Source organism: Frankliniella occidentalis, unplaced genomic scaffold (assembly GCF_000697945.3).
Source record: "Frankliniella occidentalis isolate FOCC.00 unplaced genomic scaffold, Focc_3.1 Scaffold156, whole genome shotgun sequence".
Taxonomy (NCBI): domain Eukaryota; kingdom Metazoa; phylum Arthropoda; class Insecta; order Thysanoptera; family Thripidae; genus Frankliniella; species Frankliniella occidentalis.
The window spans coordinates 109,548-110,735 of NW_026267282.1; the positions used below are offsets into that span (position 1 = coordinate 109,548).

Consider the following 1,188-nt stretch of genomic DNA (forward strand, 5'->3'; position numbering starts at 1 on the left):
GGGGGGGGGTACTAGCTGTATGTATTGGAATGAGCACTTGGCAACTGTGTGGGTGCCTACCGCCTTCCCCTTGCTATTATATCAAACTGAATTAATACGTTTAATTATGTTTATTGTTTTTTTCGTCGGAACAATAAATGAAGAAACCGAAGGAATTCATCCCCCGCTGATCTGTCAGTGTGACACTCACTCTCTGTCACAGATCTGGACACAGCCGCCATGCACTTCTGGATAGACAAGCGTGGCACCGCCGGGCCGCACGGGGTGCCGCACCACGGGCACGGGCGCTACAGCCACCGGGTGTCGGCCTCGCTGGCCTCTAGCAGACTGCCCCGTAAGTCCAGCGCGCCCAGCGCTTCCAGCACGTCCCCAAAGGATCTCTCTGACGGCGACCTCGTTGCAGCGGGCGCAGCCCCACAGCGACGCCGCCGCCCCAGCCGGTCCTCCCGCACCAATGTGGCCAAGGCGACGACCCCCGCCGTGCACCGGCCGGGGGACGCCTCCACGTCCGGCACCACAACGTCGACCACGACGGCGCTGACGGCGTCCTCGCTGGCCGGCGGCTCCGGCTCGTCGTCGGGGTCGGCGCGGAGGGTGGGCGGCGCGGCGCCCGTCCTGGCGCCCGCCCCCTTGCTGGCCCGGGCCGCCCGCGCCCACCTTGCGCTGCCCCGGCCGCGGCCGCACCTCGCCTACATGTAAGTGTGTGAGAGAGAGAGAGACACACACAACGCATGCTGCCCATCCCCGCACCCGCGCCTGTCCTCTGGAGGAATGGCTCCTTGCCTCGGTGCCAAAGCACGCACCACTGGAGGTCGTTCCCCCTGAAGCACTGGGGAGAGCTGAGAATTCCACAACTCTTTTCCCAACGCCGAGCTTGTCGCCCGTGGCCCGACAGCACAGCGTGCGTTCAACCGCGGCCGCACACACGGACGAGTCGAAAAATAAAGTCGCTTTTTGTGCGTCCGCTCGTTAAAGTCCGCCCCCACTCCCGCGCCCGGGAGTGACTCACTCCGTATAATTGCATTCTCACTTCCAAATACAGTCGCACCCAACATGTGTTACTTGGCCATTTTGCCGCGTTTGTGGTGTATTTCCCTCCCTCCTGAACGGAACGCGCCCACCGCGCTAGTCTGGCCGCGGGCCCGCGGCGATGTACGGCAGAGCGCCCTTGTTGTTGTCCCCCCCCCC

The 1,188-nt window shown here is 63.8% G+C and overlaps 2 protein-coding genes across 3 annotated transcripts in view; one reads left to right on the plus strand and one right to left on the minus strand.

Annotated features, from left to right (window-relative positions):
• Positions 1-714, plus strand: part of LOC127750231 (uncharacterized) — a 13,472-nt gene extending 12,758 nt beyond the window's left edge. Inside the window, exons 2-3 of the mRNA XM_052271257.1 lie at positions 203-334; positions 404-714. Coding sequence (XP_052127217.1) covers positions 203-334; positions 404-699 — 428 coding nt within the window. The 3' untranslated portion in view covers positions 700-714. The remainder of the gene's footprint in view (positions 1-202; positions 335-403) is intronic.
• Positions 1-1,188, minus strand: part of LOC113201775 (sodium/bile acid cotransporter 5) — a 24,296-nt gene that overhangs the window by 8,002 nt on the left and 15,106 nt on the right. The window lies entirely within an intron of this gene.